The sequence below is a fragment of the Malaya genurostris genome, chromosome 3 (genome assembly GCF_030247185.1).
Source record: "Malaya genurostris strain Urasoe2022 chromosome 3, Malgen_1.1, whole genome shotgun sequence".
Taxonomy (NCBI): domain Eukaryota; kingdom Metazoa; phylum Arthropoda; class Insecta; order Diptera; family Culicidae; genus Malaya; species Malaya genurostris.
In genome coordinates this window covers 132,670,270-132,688,914 of record NC_080572.1, presented here as the reverse complement: position 1 = coordinate 132,688,914, position 18,645 = coordinate 132,670,270, and the positions used below count along the sequence as shown (strand labels likewise).

General features: G+C 34.5%; 1 protein-coding gene across 5 annotated transcripts in view; it reads left to right on the top strand.

The window, feature by feature from the left end:
- LOC131436301 (WD repeat and FYVE domain-containing protein 3) overlaps window positions 1–18,645 on the top strand; it is a 1,204,110-nt gene that overhangs the window by 598,294 nt on the left and 587,171 nt on the right. For all 5 annotated transcript variants that reach the window (XM_058604951.1, XM_058604953.1, XM_058604954.1 and 2 more), the window contains exon 18: window positions 5,056–6,755. In XM_058604951.1, the coding sequence (XP_058460934.1) occupies window positions 5,056–6,755 (1,700 nt within the window). The remainder of the gene's footprint in view (window positions 1–5,055; window positions 6,756–18,645) is intronic.

The window sequence follows — 18,645 nt, the reverse complement described above, 5'->3', positions numbered from 1 at the left end:
ACCCACATTAAAATTCATTGGGAACATTATAAACGGCATAATCGTATTGCAAACTTAACGCAATGTCGTCGTTGCCAAGGCTTCGGCCATGGAACCAAAAATTGTCAGATGGATATACGGTGTTTGAATTGTGGTAAATCGCATTCGAAAGACGTCCAATGATTGAAACCGCTGATAAATTTTCATGTTCAAATTGTGATGGAAATCATAAATCCAATTATTTGAAATGTCCTGTCAGGGAAAAAATTTTAAACACTCGTTCGCTTAGACAACAAATCAAATCAACGACCTTAAATTTACAGAACATACCTGAAAATCAAAAAAAGGCGAGTGGGTAATGTCAGAGACATAACTGGATGTCGTGAATACGAAAACAACTGACATATTCCTTAACACTTCCGAATATCAATTGTATGAATTATGCAAGCATTCCCATTTTTCAAATTTTTCGCAAAAACAAAGTAAGCTTCACTTGATCTCGATTACTGTGAATTTCACACAGCGAAAAGTGCACAAATCTAACCAAACTGATCTTGATTTGCACTAAACTGAGGATAATTACCTTCGATTTGCGAACAACAAATCCTAATAGTTCTTTAGAAAACTTTTAGAGCCATTAGAACGGCTGTTTTTGTGTAATGCTCTCCACCGTTGTTTTTTCACCAATGCTAATGACTGGCAGCTGTGACGTAATCGCTCTTGTCGAAAGCGAAACTAGCTGTGCGGACGACACAAAGCACATCTGCTCGCAGTGGCGATAGAATCCAAACTGATTCAAGTTTTGTTGAGAGGCTTGTTTTTACCAGATTTCGTTTGTAGCTTTTTCACTAATGGGCGGTCCTAACGGCTATAAAAATAGCCGCATACAGAATTCCAATGTTGATTATTTCATTTCGGATTTGCATAATTTATTGAAATCAACTATCAATATGCTGTATGGATTCGTTTCTTGCATTCAGAAGGACCAAATTGAGGAACTCACTGCGATATTCATCACTTTTCGGAACATTTTTCTCAAACGATTTGTTGTACAGCAGCAGATATTTTGTTCTCTTCATCAGAACGCGTTCTGATTGGCTGGTGTTGACATGGGTCAAATGAGATAGGTTTTCCAATAGTGTACTATTGAAATACTTAAATGCTTTTGCTATATTTCAGAGAAGTTTAATTTTGAATTATTCGAGACTATGTCACAAAACTGAAAATTTTATCATAAAATTGTGATCATATTTCCGATGGCATGTCGCAAGAATTATGTTGATTCATTAGATACAACAATAGATATTCATGATCAAAAACTTATCACTCTTTCAGAGGGTAAATTTTGAAAAGGCACCCCATAATAAAGTAAGTCGTATTCACGACAAAACCGTTACAAATGCCACGCCTAATTCTTCTAAGGCACTTATTTCTTCGAATTTAAAACAAAAAACAGGTACGCCTTCCAATTTGTCTTCTAATGAAAACAATTTATTGACAGGTAGCTCGACCTCGTCATCATCTTCTTCTAATGTCAGTTACGCTAGTGTAACAGGTAGAAATCTACCACTTAATTCTTCTAATGTAAATAATCAAAACACAGGAACGCCTTGAGTTCATCTTCTAACGAAATCTTCTAATGGCAGTCTACCTACCAATATTCCTTCACTGCCATTCGCTTCTTTAAATGAAATAAAATGACTTCGCTTTTTGAAGCATTTCAAATCGGATGGCAATTCGCAAATAATATTATAATGAATTTAAAATTTAACAGTGATGTTGAATAATTATTTGAATGTTTAAAATTGGAATGCTCGATCTTTAAAATCGAGTGAAGATGAATTTTATAATTTTCTCAAAGTTCACAAAATTCATATTGCCATTGTGACAGAAACTTTTCTTAAACCAAATGTCAAATTGAAAAGTAATCCACATTATGTGGCTCGTCGATTTGACAGGTTTACTGGAATGGGTGGTGGAGTTGTCATTTTTGTCCAACGGCAAATTTAACATCGAATTTTACCTTCTTTCAATACTGAAGTTGTTGTAGGCTTGGGAATCGAAATTGAACCCTTTCATGGAATTTATTTTATCGCTGGAACATATTTGTCATTCCAATGCACCGGCGAACAATTAAATTTCTTGAAAGGCGATTTGCAAAATACGACCGAAATTTTTCCTAATAGGGGACTAAAATGCTAAGCATGTCCAGTGCAATTGTAGGCAAAATAACAGTAATGGTAAAATACTTCATAATCAACTCTCAGCTGGTTACTTCACAGTTCTTCATCCCAGTAATCTGACTTGTTTCTCTTCCGTGAAAATCCCGTCTAAAATTGATCTGGTTCTAACAAATCAAAGTCACATTTGTAGTGAACCGATTACACATGCTGACTTTAACTCAGATCATCTTCCTGTAACATTCAGATTTTGCATTGAAGCCATAATTAATCCAATTAGTTCTATATTCAACTATCATAGAGCTAATTGGTTGGATTACAGATCTCACATTGAAAATCATGTGGATCATGAAACAATTTTAGAAAAATCTTGCGGACATCGACACAGCAATTGATAATTTGAATCATTACATTATCGAAGCTAGAAATCTTTCAGTTCCCAAAGCTCAAACTAAATTAAATTCTCCTATTATCGATGACAATCTTCATCTGCTCATTCGGTTGAAGAATGTTCATCGACGACAATATCAACGTTCTCGTGATCCTGCTATGAAAAACATAGTTAAGGATTTACAAAAACAATTAAACATAGATTTACTTTTTGCGAAATGAAAATTTCGCTAAAGAAGTTGAACAAATTAAATCATATTCTAATCCCTTCTGGAAACTTTCTAAGGTTCTTAAGAAACCTCAGAAACCAATACCTGCTCTCAAGGAAGGAAATAAAATACTTCTTACAAATGGCGAAAAAGCTCAAAAACTTGCTCAGCAGTTCGAGAGTGTCCACAATTTTAATTTGAACGTTGTGAGTCCTATTGAAAATGAAGTCTCACTGAAATATGATCATATTTGAACTCAAGTGTTATTACAAAATGACATTATTGAGACGAATTTTGATGAAATTAAGTCAATTATTAGGAAACTTAAAAACATGAAGGCTCCTGGTAATGATGGAATTTTTAATATTCTTATTAAAAATCTTCCCGATGTTGCCTTGAGACACTTGTTTAAAATTTTCAGCAAGTGTTTTCCATTAGCTTACTTCCCAAAAAGATGGAAAAACGCTAAAGTAATTCCTATACTCAAACCTGATAAAAAGCCAGCAGAAACATCAAGTTATCGACCAATTAGCTTACTTTCTTCTATCAGTAAACTTTTTGAAAAAAATATCTTGTTGAGAATGATGTCTCATATAAATGAGAATTCAATTTTTTTTATCAGAGCAGTTTGGATTTCGTTATGAACATTCAACTACTCATCAACTTGTAAGAGTAACGAACATGATAAAAGCAAATAAATCTTCTGGGTTATCCACTGGAGTTGCTCTTCTAGACATAGAAAAAGCATTCGACAGTGTTTCAATAGCAAGAATGTCTGATTTCCAGTTTCCTATTTTTTAATCAAAATTATTCAAAATTATTTAACTGATCGTACTCTTCAGGTTAGCTATCAGAATTGTAAATCTGAATTGCTACCCGTACGATCAGGTGTTTCGCAGGGTTCGAGCGTAGCTCCTAACTTGTATAATATTTTCATTTCTGATCTTCCAAATCTACCCGTTGGTTGTCAGAAATCGCTGTTCTGTGACGACACAAGTCTGTTAGCCACAGGTAGAAATTCGAGAGATATCTGCAGCCGCCTACAAAGAAGTTTAAATATTTTCAGTGACTATCTGTCAAAATGGAAAATTAAACCAAATGCAGCAAAAACACAATTAATTATCTTTCCTAAAGCCAAGAGCTTCTTTTCTTAAACCAAACAAGAATCACATTCACAAATTGAATGGCTTGGAATTGACATGGTCTTATCAAGCTAAATACTTAGGTTTAACGTATGACAGAAAACTCACTTTCAAGGATCACATTGAAGGAATCCAGGCAAAGTGTAATAAATATATTAAATGTTTATATCCTCTTATAAACAGAAATTCTGAGCTCTTTCTAAAAAAACAAATTGTTTATTGCAATTGCAATTATAAACAGAAATTCTGAGCTCTATCTAAAAAACAAATTGTTAATTTATAAACAAATATTTAGAGCAGTCATGCTTTATGCAATACCAATTTGGTCAAGTTGTTGTTCCACCAGGAAGAAAATGCTTCAAAGCATTCAGAATAAAATTTTGAACATGATTTTGAAGCGTTCTCCCTGGTTTAGTACAAATGAGTTACACAGACTCACAAATATAGAACCATTAGATGTAATGTCACATAATATTATAAGCAAATTCCGACAAAAATCGATGCAATCTTCAATTAAATCGACTCGCTCTCGGTATTAGTTAATAAGTTAGTATGTAAGTTCCTTTTCCCCATTACACAATACAAGTAGGTTTAGAATTTTCCCTACACAAAAATCTCAGAATTACGGAAGCAAATGATGTCCTCATGGTAATAACCAAATCATGTATATAATAGGGCTGCAAAGTCACCACTTGTGGCTGAACACCCAATTTAAATCCTAATAATTTAATTTTAACTCATATTCCAATAAATAGTTATTTAAAAAAAATAATAAAAATAACCACCACCTAGCACACATTGTGCTTTGTTTAAATTGGTATAGCGTACAAGGTTGCCACATTTACATCTATATTAACTTGAGATAACTGTTTATATATTGAAATGGTTATGGTAGTGTATGCCAAAGAAAGTTTTTGATTTTATTCAAGTTTGAAAAAAAAATCTTGGATGAACCTTCTAGTGATATTTCTGAAAATATAAATAATATGAGAAAGGCATCATCCCACCACTAGGGGGATTAAAAAAAGTTTTTTTCGTTAATTCGCCACGAAAAGTAATATTTTAAACCTCAACCAGGAGCAGTTGGTTGCAACTCATTATTCTATCGAACAAATCTTGTTTTCAACATAAGTCTAAATGTCGTTTTTTTTACAGGCTCTGCTCTACCGAAGATGTGTATATGTCCAGAAGCAGTATGTATATTGTGTAGCCTTGTGAGAAAAGTCGTACACACCACAAATAATGCTGAATGGCTAAAAAATCATCCAACGACACTTATTCAAGTTATGTTTTCGTTGTATCATAATTTGCCTGATTTTATGTCTGTTATTATGTCAGCGGAAATTATTAGCTCACTAATCTCAATATTATTTCCTTATCAACCTGCATCGATTGAATCTGATGTTAACAGTAAATCGTCTTCAACTGAGGAACTTCAATCACATCAAAAATTAGACCTACATAATAAGCAGGACCTGACAGAGCATCCTGTAAGAAAACTTATTATGGATTTTTTACGTGTCATTGCTGTTGATTCATTTAGTCTTGCTTGTAATGGAAAAGATCCTCCAATAATCGACTGCATTTTGGATGCTCAGTTAGATAATGACTCGCAGACGGCCAAGTGTTCTTTTCTAACGGAAATAATAGTTACACTTATGGATCATTTAGTAGCAGCGGATATATTAGTAGGTGAGCAAGCTGCCTTGCCCATTGTTCCACTATTGCATAGCCATGTACAAAATATCGCACCGAACGTATTTTACTTCACAACTAGAATAATTGATAAATTATGGCAAGGTCATTTAAATAAAGATCCACAAGAGATCTTTGAATTTATAATAAAATTAACCATTCAGGCTAAACGACGCACATCTGCTCTTTCATTGGACCAACTGTATCATTCCATGAACCGTTGCATATTATATCTTCTTTCGCGTTCTACCGAAACCGTATCGGAGCAGATGGTTGTTCTAGAGACTCTACACAAACTAACCACTAATAGACTCATTATTTTTGGTGCAGGAAACCATGAACTGGAATTCCTTGGATGTTTATTGTATTGTTTAATGCAATTGATCGCAAGTGAAAAAATTGAGCTCGATAATAAGGAATTTAAGTTTAGTAATCGAACTACAAAATGGCATATAAGTCCCAATAATGATGCTGTTACCGTTAGTGATGATGATTCCCTGAATCGCTATCAAGGAATCAATTTAATATCAAATGCGGCGTCGCGTGTTTGGGAAGAAATATATGTCTGTAAGAAACCAGCAATTGAAGAAATTTTCAAAATTTCATTAACGGCTCCTCTAGATAATGCGAAGGCACCCGACACAACTATTACAAGGGAACAAATTTTAGATTCAGCTTATAGGCTTTGGATGAGCTATTTGGATGGTGAGAAAAGAGCACATTGTCGAGCATCATTGGATTTGCATAACCACATCCAGTCAAAAATCCAGAAAGTAACAGGAAATCTAACAAGATTGACAAGTCGCTCGAAGTTCAAAAAAGAGGATGAAGCAAAAGAAAAATTTCAACCAGATAGCGAAACAATACATCAACTCAATCTACTTAATTTGTGTTTAGTTAAAGAACTTTGGAGCTTAAAAATCTCGCAGCACATGCGAACTATGCAGCATACTCAGAGATATGTGTATCAGGAATGGCTGCAATCTGAAGCCGAACTATTTCGAGAGCGTGGGTTGTGGGGTCCTAAAGAGTCCCAAAACTTCACAAAATGGATGCTAGATTCAACAGAAGGGCCTTGTCGTATGCGCAAAAAGATGATGAAAAATGATATGTTTTATATCCATTATCCATATCGCCCGGAGCTCGAACTGGCGGATCAGGTGAGTAAAAAGTCAAACATTACACCGATATTAATTCATTGCCGGTCTTGTCTTCTCATGAGATCATGCCTATTACTGATAATTTCAAGAGCAAAACGATTCATATCATCACGGATAAAAATCTATTGCCGGTACCATGAAAATTAAAAATCATGGAATCATGAATAATGGGTATAATGAAGAATAAATCATGATTTCATGAGCGAAATGATTGATATCGTGAACAAAAACAAATAAAACGCTCATGAAATTTAATGAGAAGACATGGTTTATGATTAAAAAATCATGATGAATCATGGTACCGGCAATAGATTTTTATTCGTGATGAACAATACTATTCCACAATACAAATAATTCTGATAGTGAAACAATACAACACACAATGTTATAGTTGTTTTATTTTTTGTTGGTTCTCAGCGGAGGAAAACTTCCGAAAGGTTCTAAAAAATCGATTTGATAAATTTATCCGATGTTTACAACTGTTGAGTACTTTTTGCCATCAGAAACCGAATTATGAGCACTCAGGAACTGGAACAGAATAAAAGTATTGAATTCAGAACCTGGGACTGGCTTTGAATTCAGTTGAAAAATTCAGGTTCGGAATCCAGCTCCCAAGTACTCAGTTCATGAATTCAGTTCTATAATCCTGAAACTGAAATCATTTTCAAAATTCAGCTTCCGTACATAACGTTAGAAGTGAATTCCGAAATTCCAGAACCCAATTTCTGAGTTCAATTCCAGCATGCAGGTTCTAAATTCTGAACCTGAGTTCTGGAAATGAATTCTGGGTTAGAAATTAAAATCTGGAACTGAATTCGAAAATTAAATTCAGGAATTAAATTATAGTTAAAAAGTCTTATCCATTATTCTGGTTCGGAGTTCAGATCTAAAATTGTGTTTCAGAATTCAGATCGAAAAATTTTATTTCTGAATTCTATGAAGTTCTACGAGTTCCGCACTTAAATTGAGGCACTGAATTCAGTTCTAAAATGCAGTTTAGAAATTAGTTCCAAAAATCTAGTACCAAAATCCAAAGTTTTGCTTCACTTTTTATGTACACCTACATTTTATCTCTCACATTATATATATATATATATATATATATATATATATATATATATATATATATATATATATATATATATATATATATATATATATATATATATATATATATATATATATATATATATATATATATATATATATATATATATATATATATACCTTATGATAAAAAAAATCCGGAATTTTCATTTTAAAATTCCCGCGCTTGTCCAATCGGTAAACTTTTATTCTCTCAACGTTGGCAACACTTTTATACATATTCTGTCAAATTTCGACGCATATCGTACGATTAGTTTTTGTTTGGCGTCTATACAAAGAAGTTGCAAAATTTTCGTGTGGCGATTTTTATAATGGATGAAAATTTAGAACAACGACTCGCCTTCGAAGCGTCATTCGGTCGATTGTTGTGCGGTTTCGACGTCATATTCATAGATCCGCCAGTTATGATGCATTCGATGAATGTGGGGTCACTATCTGCGTTGGAAATCATCTCTTTGGCCGCATCAACACGACGCTGTTTTTGAATGAAATTCGGTTATTTTGGCACCAACCGAGAAGCGACGCGTTTCAAACCCAAAACATTAGTTAAAATGTGTTCGGCTGATCCATAGGAGATGCCCAACAACACAGCAATCTCTCTAATCGGTACAGAACGATTTTGCAACACGATTTGCTTCGCCGATTCAATGTTTTCTTCAGTAACAGATGTTGTTGGGCAGCCAGGAATCTCTTCATGATCCAAGCTTGTACGACCACCTTTCAAGCGTTTCTACCACTCGTATGCCTGTGTTTTTCCTAGACACGATTCACCAAAGGCCTTTTCTAACATTTTCAACGTTTCGGAACACTTAAATCCATTTGCAACACAAAATTTGATGCACGCACGTTGTTCTAAATTTTCATCCATAATAAAAATCGCCACACGAAAATTGTGTATGAAAGTGTTGCCAACGTTGAGAGAATAAAAGTTTACCGATTGGACAAGCGCGGGAATTTTAAAATGAAAATTCCGGTTATTTTTTTATCATAATATATATATATATATATATATATATATATATATATATATATATATATATATATATATATATATATATATATATATATATATATATATATATATATATATATATATATGTATATATATATATATATATAGATATATATATATATATATATATATATATATATATATATATATATATATATATATATATATATATATATATATATATATATATATATATATATATATATATATATATATATATATATATATATATATATTACAGGTGACTTAATCCGTCATACGATGTAATTGGTAAGGACCTAATTTGTCAAATGACGGAAAATTTTGTAATGACTTAATCTTAGATGAGCTTGATTTTTACTGGTTTCGACTGTATCTTGCGTTCTGCTAGCAGGACCGTATGAATTTAAATGCATCTTTTACCAGCCAAGCAGATGCATGCTTCTGTGGCTCAGTCGATTAACAGACGTACTTGCGATCCAATGATTCTCGGTTCATGTCACGGCGGTTGCTATCAGTATTTTTTTTTATGTCAATGACTTTTATGTCATATAGTCTTAGACACAATATTAATTGTTCTTCGTCGAAAATTTGCGTGAACTGTGACACTCCGTTTATGTGCATCTAATAAGATGTATAAGCACAAGGTTTTTTAAAGTGTGTAGGCTAGTGTAACCTACAGAGTGTGCTCTGAGAAAACGAAGCGAGTTCGACTATTGCAAGTACTTCCGAAACCTGAATCCGGTATAACTGAAGTTGGTTCGGGAAATTCACTGGGATTCATTTTTGAGTCTATGGCTACAATCTCCTGTCGTGAAAACTAGGCAAGCCAAATAATTAACCAGCATAGCCGAAATCGGTTTGTTTGGTTTTCTATTGACAATGGCTATCGAGTGCAAATAGATGTTACATAAATACATACAAACACATACAGACATTTTGCATACTCGATGAACTGAGTCGAATGTTATACGACACTCGGGCCTCGGTGGAAAAATCGGTTATCACAGCGATTACATAACATTTCTGTATGAGAAAGGCAAAACCTATTCTTAATCCAAGTAGTGTAACAAGGTCAATGCCTTTAAGTAGATGCCTTCAATGATTTCTATGATTTCGGGATTCTTTTGCTCGTGTAACTGAACATTTTGGGGTTTGTTGAACAAGAAGATTAAGGATGCATTCGTCTTCAAGTGGAAGGATATTACTGCAAATATCGCATTTTGTTGTTTATATGTAGATTTGGCTTCTGTGTTTCGCTACCAGTTGGATGTACGTGTTGATGCGGGTCCCGTTTATATTGAGTGTGTGAAGTTCAAGCAAATCGTAGAATTTCTCGTCCAGTATAGGGATTTTTATTAGTATGGCTACTTGATTCCTACCTATACTGGCTGTGCAAAAACAAAAAATTTCATCTGTGTTATTTTTTTTTAAATAACTATTTATTGGAATATGAGTTAAAATTAAATTATTAAGAATTTAATTGGGTGTTCAGTCACAAGTGGTGACTTTTCAGCCCTATTATATATATATATATATATATATATATATATATATATATATATATATATATATATATATATATATATATATATATATATATATATATATATATATATATATATATATATATATATATATATATATATATATATATATATATATATATATATATATATATATAACAGTGTCGTTGTTGGCGAATTGCTTTAGGCTGCATGCAATCGACACTTACAATGAGTCTTGAAGTTCTGGCGGGATTTCTTCCATTGAAGGATCGTTTTTGGGAGTTTTCGTCGCGACTGCTAATAAGATGTGAGGTACTGAATCTCCTAGTTATTAATAACTTCGAAAGGCTAGTTGAGCTTCAATCTTAAACAAGATTCATGACAGTATATTTTAACCATATGTCACAGGAAATAAACCCTTCACGATATATTGCTATCCGTGACACATCCATCCATTTATTTTTCGACACATCCATGCAGCGCGAAATGCGTGGAATCCCGGAACACCTACGCTCGATGGAAATCCCAAAAATATTTTCAAATGAGTTCAGGCGTATTGACTCTGAGAAAATGTTTTTCACGGACGGATCACGAATTGAAGAGACTACTGGGTTTGGTATATTCAACAATAATGTTTCGGTTTCTTTTAGGCTTCAAGAACCTGCATCTGTTTATATAGCAGAGTTAGCAGCAGTTCATTATAGTTTGAGTGTAATCGTCAGATTATCTTCAAACCATTATTTTCTCTTTACAGATAGTTTGAGTGCAATTGAAGCCATTGGTTCAAACGCTGCTGGCAAAAATGAACCGTTTTACCTGGGCAAAATAAAACAGTGCCTGAACGACATATTGAACAATAATTATCAAATCACAATAGTTTGGGTCCCGGATCATTGCTTCAGTCTAGGCAATGAAATAGCCGATTTTTTAGCCAAACGTGGTGCTATTGAGGGTGAAATTTATGAGAGACCGATTGCTTTCAACGAATTCTATAGCGCGTTTCGCCAAAAAACGCTTTCCCAGCTGATCTGGGACGGTGGATGCACTCAATTATTCCTTAAATATCGACTAAGGCATGGTTCAGGGGACTGGATGTGAGTAGGGACTACATTCGTGTGATGTCCAGACTCATGTCCAATCACTATACGTTAGATGCACATCTCCTTTGAATTGGAATTTCCGAAACTAATTATTGTGCTTGTGGCGAACGTTATCGCGATAGTAATCATGTCGTTTGGACATGCGTGGAGTATCGTGATGTCAGATCTCAACTAATAAATTCTTTGCGTACCCAAGGTAGACTATCCAATGTCCCAGTTCGCGACATTCTTGCTTGTCGTGACCTTACATGAAACTTCTTTATCATTTCATTAGGTCCATTGGAGTTTCAATTTAAATTTTATTTTATGTTAGACTGTTTTTGCTTCCATGAGTTCAACCAATAGCCAACTATATGATATTGAATAAAAGTGATGAACTGATACAAACAAACCTGAAATAGTTATAAGATCATGTACAAAATAAATATATTTTATTTAATGTAATTTAAAAAAGCAACTCACTTTATAAAGACAGTGTTTAGATTAACTAATGAATACCAACATACTAATATGATATTCGAAATGTATTAGGTTTAAAGTACTATGCACGGAGAACCTTTCGATCATAAAATTGCGATATCGCAGTTTTTGATTTTTGCGATAGTTGATTTAACTAATTTCGTTTTGATTCAACCAATATGGTTTTTGATTTGCATATATCCAAGTAGTTGAAAAATATGTTGTTTTGAATGCTGTCAAATGTCGGAGACAGTTGAAAGCAAAACAATAATCGCAATGCAAAATCAACAACTTTTTTAGTTGAAATCTGTTCGCGTCGCTTCAAAATGTCAGTGAAAACAACATCGATGGTTAAAGCGTTTGGTGAAATAGTGTTCATTCAATTTGAGAAATTTATGATAACAAGTGTTTATATAACAGCGGTGTTGTGATAAAGTTAACCTTGTTTAAGATGAAAAAGATTTGATGACAAATTAGAAAATGTTAAAGAATGATCATCTCGTAATCTTTCAGGTATGCTCAAAAATTTTATGCTTCAAATTCGATCATTGATTTACTTCCAGCAGACTGTTTTACTTCAAACTGTTTGATACCGACGATGATGTTCATGCATTAGCAATAAAACGCTTTTTGACATGAATTTAATTTATAAAAGTAACAGGAGCGAAGGGTTTCAAACACACAGAACGCGCTGCGTTTGAATGTGCATTTGAATTGCCGTCGCAAAATTCCAATTTCCAGCGGTTGATGCACCCAAGCTCATAACAATTGATAATCAATAATCATCTTTCAATACTCATTTTAGGTAAATTTAATAATTTCGCTAATTTACTCGCCCCTCCGGGCACTTTTGCTGATTAAAAACGTTTTTCTACATCAATCATTTCCGATCGAATCAGAAGTATTTTTTTAGAATTCAGATCTTTACTTATCTCTACTTGACATGATCATGATCATACAAAAATCAAAATCACTAAGAGATCAGATCAGTTCTGATTTCGTAATGATGATTTATTCCTTGGTTAAGATCACTTGAAATCAGCAGTGATCGGTGGTTTTCCTAGCCCTAATGTTATTACATGTCAATATAAAATACTGTTTATATTTTAACAACGATATTTATTTCATGAATCTTAACATACCGAACTTATTTCAAATAGATCATGACGTGTATCAGTCAGTATATTTTGATTATTTTCGCAAATCAATAACATGGTTCGAGTTGATTCAACTATTTGCAATGTCTAAAACAAATAAAACCGATTTATTTTTCAACTAATAGAATTTTGTTTCAATAATAACACCAGTTATTTCAATTATAATATTTGTTGAAATTGAAAGGTATGTGTCCTCACTGATTGACACCTTTTTTACAAACAGTTAAATTAGTTGTTTCAACCATCGTTTCTGCTAATCGAAAAACAAAAATGACAGTTTAGTTAAAACAACAATCGATTAGTTGTACCAAATTTTAACCAATCGAATTCAGAAAATCAACTAATATTCTGGTTGAAATGGGATCGCGGGTGGTTCCGTGTAGGTTTTGTTGTTCTGGCAAGGGGGCATTCGCCCAGGGCGTAACAATTTTAGGGGGCGACAAAGTAATCCTTGGGTCCTTTTTTTTGCTCGCTTCCGGAGATGAAGTTCAGCATTGTTTTTAATTGCCCACTAAACCAACGATGGGGGCGGCATGTTGTTTTGCCCAGGGCGCCAAATTTCCTCGGTACGCCACTGATTTCAGGTGTCATTTTGAATGCTATGTCTTTCCTTAGTAATTTTGTCATTGGTTTTACCACCTTCGCGAAGTCTTTTATGAACCTCCGATAGTAACCTAGCGTGCCCAGAAATTGTCTGACTTCTTTTTCACATTGTGGCATCGAACAGTCTTTAATTATTTTAATTTTATCCGCATTAGACTTCACTCCCTCTTCTGATACCGTGTGTCCTAGAAATTGGACTTGCTTTCTGAAGAACTCACATTTGTCCAGTAGTATCTACAGACCGGCGTCTTTCAACTTTTTCATTACTCGTATCAAGTCTTTATGAGTTCTCGAAAAATGCAATCCATTACTCGCTGAAATGTGGCAGGTGCATTTTTCAGGCCGAAGTCCATTCTGGTAAATTCGTATTTTCCAGAACGGAACATGCTCTTTTATTTGTTTCCTGGACATAGTTAGATCGATTTTTTGGCAGTTTTCGTAATAAAAGCGCATCATTTGATTAATAGGATTATTTTTGGCATAATTTGTTTTATATTTTTCCCGAGAATATTTGACGACTTTTGAAATTTTTTTTCTCATAAATACGTTTATTTCATAGCAATATACATAAGTTTTTCTTCGCCGTGGCATCCACAATACATAGTACATTAAACCTAATACCCTTCGCTCCTGTTACTTTTATAAATTAAATTCATGTCAAAAAGCGTTTAATTGCTAATGCATGAACATCATCGTCGGTATCAAACAGTTTGAAGTAAAACAGTCTGCTGGAAGTAAATCAATGATCGAATTTGAAGCATAAAATTTTTGAGCATACCTGAAAGATTACGAGATGATCATTCTTTAACATTTTCTAATTTGTCACCAAATCTTTTTCATCTTAAACAAGGTTAACTTTATCACAACACCGCTGTTAGATAAACACTTGATATCATAAATTTCTCAAATTGAATGAACACAATTTCACCAAGCGCTTTAACCATCGATGTTGTTTTCACTGACATTTTGAAGCGACGCGAACAGATTTCAACTAAAAAAGTTGTTGATTTTGCATTGCGATTATTGTTTTGCTTTCAACTGTCTCCGACATTTGACAGTATTCAAAACAACAGATTTTTCAACTACTTGAATATATGCAAATCAAAAACCATATTGGTTGAATCAAAAAGAAATTAGTTAAATCAACTATCGCAAAAATCAAAAACTGCGATATCGCAATTTTATGATCGAAAGGTTCTCCGTGCATAGTACTTTAAACCTAATACATTTCGAATATCATATTAGTATGTTGGTATTCATTAGTTAATCTAAACACTGTCTTTATAAAGTGAGTTGCTTTTTTAAATTACATTAAATAAAATATATTTATTTTGTACATGATCTTATAACTATTTCAGGTTTGTTTGTATCAGTTCATCACTTTTATTCAATATCATATAGTTGGCTATTGGTTGAACTCATGGAAGCAAACACAGTCTAACATAAAATAAAATTTAAATTGAAACTCCAATGGACCTAATGAAATGATAAAGAAGTTTCAAGTAAGGTCACGACAAGCAAGAATGTCGCGAACTGGGACATTGGATAGTCTACCTTGGGTACGCAAAGAATTTATTAGTTGAGATCTGACATCACGATACTCCACGCATGTCCAAACGACATGATTACTATCGCGATAACGTTCGCCACAAGCACAATGATTAGTTTCGGAAATTCCAATTCAAAAGAGATGTGCATCTAACGTATAGTGATTGGACATGAGTCTGGACATCACACGAATGTAGTCCCTACTCACATCCAGTCCCCTGAACCATGCCTTAGTCGATATTTAAGGAATAATTGAGTGCATCCACCGTCCCAGATCAGTTGGGAAAGCGTTTTTTGGCGAAACGCGCTATAGAATTCGTTGAAAGCAATCGGTCTCTCATAAATTTCACCCTCAATAGCACCACGTTTGGCTAAAAAATCGGCTATTTCATTGCCTAGACTGAAGCAATGATCCGGGACCCAAACTATTGTGATTTGATAATTATTGTTCAATATGTCGTTCAGGCACTGTTTTATTTTGCCCAGGTAAAACGGTTCATTTTTGCCAGCAGCGTTTGAACCAATGGCTTCAATTGCACTCAAACTATCTGTAAAGAGAAAATAATGGCTTGGAGATAATCTGACGATTACACTCAAACTATAATGAACTGCTGCTAACTCTGCTATATAAACAGATGCAGGTTCTTGAAGCCTAAAAGAAACCGAAACATTATTGTTTAATATACCAAACCCAGTAGCCTCTTCAATTCGTGATCCGTCCGTGAAAAACATTTTCTCAGAGTCAATACGCCTGAACTCATTTGAAAATATTTTTGGGATTTCCATCGAGCGTAGGTGTTCCGGGATTCCACGCATTTCGCGCTGCATGGATGTGTCGAAAAATAAATGGATGGATGTGTCACGGATAGCAATATATCGTGAAGGGTTTATTTCCTGTGACATATGGTTAAAATATACTGTCATGAATTTTGTTTAAGATTGAAGCTCAACTAGCCTTTCGAAGTTATTAATAACTCGGAGATTCAGTACCTCACATCTTATTAGCAGTCGCGACGAAAGCTCCCAAAAACGATCCTTCAATGGAAGAAATCCCGCCAGAACTTCAAGACTCATTGTAAGTGTCGATTGCATGCAGCCTAAAGCAATTCGCCAACAACGATACTGAATTCGCTCAAGTTTGATAATATGAGAGTTTGCAGCGAAACGAAAGCAAACGCATCCATATTCCATCACTGAACGTATCGTTGTCTGATACAATTTTATTAGATCTTCCGGATGAGCACCCCACCAAGATCCTGTTATTGTTCGAAGAAAATTTACTCTTTGTTGGATTTTGTAATCAGCTACCTAATGTGTCCTCCCCACGTGCATTTGGAATCAAACCACACCCTGAGGTATTTAAAAGTAAAAACCTGTTGGATTATTCTTCCCATCATATGAAGCTGAAGCTGCGCTGCTTTCTTGAAAAGACGACCAGCTCTGTTTTCTCCGCAGAGAATTCGATACCCAGATGAATAGCCCAAACGGACAATTTATCTAAGGTATCTTGCAATGGTTTTTGCATATCAATAGCTTTGGGTCCAGTAACTGAAACCACGCCATAATCTGCCAATTCTCGGTTGATTTTGTCGTGAATACGACTTACTTTACTATGGGGCGCCTTTTCAAAATTAGCCATATGTAAGAATGGGCAGAACTTAATCGTGAATATCTCGACTTGTATTAATGGCAGCAACATACTTCTCTCACTATTTCATAAAAAATATGATCAGGAATTTAGAATAATATTTTGAACAGTGTGAGATAACCACAAACAACGCAAAAATTAAGTTTTCTGAAAATTTTGAAACAACGCGGAAAACTCTTTACTTTCGCTGGAGTTTTTCGCGCAAGGACGACGATTTTGTGGTATTCATATCTTCAACTGGACGTTATAAAAGGGGAACCGTGGTCGAAAATCGATAATTTTTTCTTGTGCGTTGGATGAAAGCATACGTCGGGGCGAGAAGACGCATTCAATCTCAATTCAACCTGGTTAAAAACCTCAAACGCTCAGGTCGTAGTTCGCATTTGCCTTCCGGTCGTCAAGGCGAGAAGACGCATTAAACCAGTTTTGCATCATTTGGCACTGCGAGCGGATGTGTTGGTTTGTAGGCAAAGCTAGTTTCAATTCAAGAACGATTGCATCAGCTGCTGGTGCTTTGCATTGGAGAGAAAGAAAACAGGAAACGAAAGGTGGACAACATTATAAAAAATCAGCCGTTCTAATGGCTCTAAATGTTATCTAAAGAACTAATAAGATTACTTCTTTGCAAATCGAAGGTAAAAATCATCAGTTAAGTGAAAATCTAAAATAATTTGATTTGCTTCGTGCACTTTTCGCTGTGCAAAAATCGTTCGAGATAAATGTTCCGAACTGTGCTAAATATCGTAGAGAATTCCACAAGTTGGTTCTTCTAAAAGGCAAAAATGATTCCCGTACTGCACCTTGATAATTTCTTTCAATGAAATATGCAAATCCGAAATGGGATAATCGACGTCGATAAAAAAGGGAGGAAAATTTCGCAATTCACACAATCGGTCAATTATCAATTCGAATTCGAAAGTGTAAAGAAATCGTTTCTGTTTTATTCGTATTCACGACATCCAGTTACGTCTCTGACATTACACACCCGTACTTTTTCATTAGGGCGTATAAGCAAGTGACAGTTTCTCTTTAATCACTCTCTCTTCGATTATTGTGATGTGGTTAAAAGGATTTTATTTGATATCACTATTCTGTTTGAAAGTCGAAAGTTTCGGGTATCATTTCATGCAAAGAGTTGAGTGATAGACGTGGAAACCGCTTGGTAATTTATAAAAGAGAAAGTAAACAAAGAAAAACTGTCACTTGCTTATACACCCTTTTGAAAAATTAACCGAGAATTGTCTTAGTGCACATGGGGTTACTAGACAGCTGTCAATGTCGTTAACATAGAAATTATACAGAAGCGGACTAAGGCATGAGCCTTGCGGGAGACCCATGTAGCTGATTCTGATTGTTGCTAAATCGGCATCTGAAAAATACATGCCCTTCTCTGACAAAAGGTTGTGCAAATAATTATATATAACCGGTGGAAGTCCATGTTGGAGGAGCTTGTTTGAAAGAACATCAATGGAAACTGAATCAAATGCTACTTTAATTTCGAAAAATACAGATGCCATTTGTTGTTTATGAGCGAAGGCAATTTTTATGTCAGACGATAGTAATGCAAGGCAATCATTCGTCCCTCTATTTCTACGGAAACCAAACTGAGTATCTGACAACAAACCGTTCGTCTCGACCCAAGTGTCGAGGCGTCGTAGAATAATTTTCTCGAACAATTTTCTGATGCAGGACAACATTGCAATGGGTCTATATGAGTTGTGATTGGTAGCTGGTTTCCCCGTCTCTTATCGATAACTTTCACTTGCCTC